At 62.2% G+C, this 2313-nt stretch overlaps 1 protein-coding gene across 1 annotated transcript in view; it reads right to left on the reverse strand.

The window, feature by feature from the left end:
* LOC104409683 (1-phosphatidylinositol 4,5-bisphosphate phosphodiesterase delta-3-like) overlaps nt 1-2313 on the reverse strand; it is a gene marked incomplete at its 3' end in the record, with an annotated part of 5373 nt that overhangs the window by 1033 nt on the left and 2027 nt on the right. Inside the window, 4 exon segments of the mRNA XM_010019620.1 lie at nt 639-792; nt 1657-1812; nt 1887-2039; nt 2133-2277. Of these exon segments, the coding sequence (XP_010017922.1) occupies nt 639-792; nt 1657-1812; nt 1887-2039; nt 2133-2277 (608 nt within the window).

The raw sequence follows: 2313 nt of genomic DNA on the forward strand, positions 1-2313 counted from the left end.
TAGGTGCTGGTGAGGGGCCCCTGCGGACATGGGCAGAGCCTGCCCGACTGGGTGGACCCAGATCCTGAAATGGGACCCAGAGCCTGAAACCAGACCCTGGGGTTCAGACCCCAACCATGGACCTTGACCTTGGACCCAAGACTTCAGACCCTGGATGCTGACCCAAGCCCTGGACCCCAAACCCTGACCCTGGGTCCTGACCTTGACCACACACGTTGACTTTAGAGCCAGCCCCTGATCCTGCATCCCAGAGCCCTACCCCAGACCTCAGACCCTGGACCCTGACCCAGATCTCAATCCCAATTCTGGACCCCAGACCTTGCCCCTAAACACCAGACCCAACCCAGACCTTGACCCCAGACCCCAAACCCGACCCTGGACCCAGATGCCACATCCCAAACCCTGACCCCAAACCAGACCCTGAGCCTGGACCCGTGACCCTCACCCTGGCCTCTGGCCCAGACCCTGACCCCAGCTGCGTAAGACCAGAGCAACCTGACCGAGGCCACCATGTCCCCGACCTGCACCCATGGAGCCACCCTGGTGCCCGAGCCCATTGGTCTCAGCCCCATCCTGCACCCCAGCGAGGTCAAGACCATGGAGCCAACCTGTCCCCATCCCCGTCCTCATCCCCTCACCCGCCTCCTTGATGAGCTTCCGAGCCTTCCTCTCGCTGAAGGAGGAGACCTCGTGGGGCCGGGGGTGGCGCAGGGCATGGGCCAGGCCAGGGAAGGGCACAGCCTGGCAGTACACCACCATGGCCGACAGCGCCGCGGCCACCTCTGAAGCATCCTTGGCCTGCAGGAGCCACCGGGGTGTCAGGCCCACCCTGGCTCTGGTGGCCACTCACTTGCAGATCCCTTTACCCTGCTAGTGCTGAGCACTGAGACTCCCCCCCCCAAGGCCATAGAGACACCCAAAGTGATGGAGAACCTCAGGCGATGGAGTGGTGGACCCTGAGATGATGGAGAACCCAAGCAGGTTGAGACCCCGAGGTCATGGGCAACACAAGGTGATGGACAAGTCAAGACGTTAGAGACCCCAAAGTGGTGGAGACCCTGAAGTGATGGACAACCCAAGATGTTAAAGACCCCAAAGTGGTGGAGACCCTGAAGTGATGGACAACCCAAGATGATGGAGAACTTGAGATGACAGAGGCCTCAAAGTGATGGAGATCCTGAGGTGATGGAGAGCTGAGGCAATGGAGAAGCCTCCCCACCCTGGCAATGAAGACCCTGAGGTGACACTGGGAGGTGACAGACACCCCAAAGTAATGGACACCCAAGGTCATGGAGGCAATGGAGACCTGATGGGATGGACATCCCAGAAAGGGAGCACCCATCCAAGGGGGAAGAGGGAGGCACAGCTGAGGAGTCCCCCAGCTCAGTCCCCTCTGCACCTCAGGTACCCCGTGTACCCGACCCATCAGCCCACCCATCTCCATCACACAACCCACCTGCAGAGGTCTGATCTGCTGCGGTGGCGGCAGTGACTGGAAGACGAGAGAGCAGGGCTGTATTGCAGGACATGCCTGGGCCCAGCACTGCTGGGACACAGCAGTCCTGTGGCACTCTCGGGATGCCAACGTCCTCCAGCACCAGCAGGACACCATGGATGGAGCCAGCAGTGTGCCATGGTCCTGGGAGAGCCCCTTACCCGACGCCTGTTCCTCTCCTGCAGCTTCTCCTCGTTGTCTTCTTCCTCCTCCTCCTCTTCCTCCTCCTCAGGGTCCAGAAGGGAGGTGACATCCTGGGGCTGCGGCCACGGCTCCGGCAGCTTCTTGCCCTTCACCAGGACCTTCCCCTTCAGCTGCTGCAGGAGGATGGGCCGAGCTCAAGGCTTGGAGGGGACACGGGGACACGGTGGTGGCGAGCGGGTGACTTTACCTCCGGGGACGGGAGGTCGTGGGGGTCCTGCCCCTCCAGCGGCTGCGTCAGCAGCATGTCCCCCAGGATGGACTTCATGTGCCGGGCCATGGTGACCTGCTGCTCCAGCCCGCAGTGGTTCTCCAGGGACAGGATGACGGGGTAGGGGGATTGCTGGGGATGGGCAGTGCTCAGCACCTAGCACCAGTACCTATCACCCAACACCAGCACCCAGCACCAAGCACCAGCACCCAGCACCCAGCTCACCTTGAAGGCGTAGTCTCGGATGCTCTCAATGACGTCCCGGAAGAGGATTTTGGAGGTGAGCGCGTGGCCGTGGTAGACCACAGGTTCCCCATGGGCGCCCTCCCAGCAGTCCAGCTCCACACAGCGGCACCCCGCCATCAGCACCCTGCCACCGCAGTGTCACCGGATGGGTCCCTGTGCC

This window comes from Nestor notabilis, unplaced genomic scaffold (genome assembly GCF_000696875.1).
Source record: "Nestor notabilis isolate BGI_N333 unplaced genomic scaffold, ASM69687v1 scaffold19598, whole genome shotgun sequence".
Taxonomy (NCBI): domain Eukaryota; kingdom Metazoa; phylum Chordata; class Aves; order Psittaciformes; family Psittacidae; genus Nestor; species Nestor notabilis.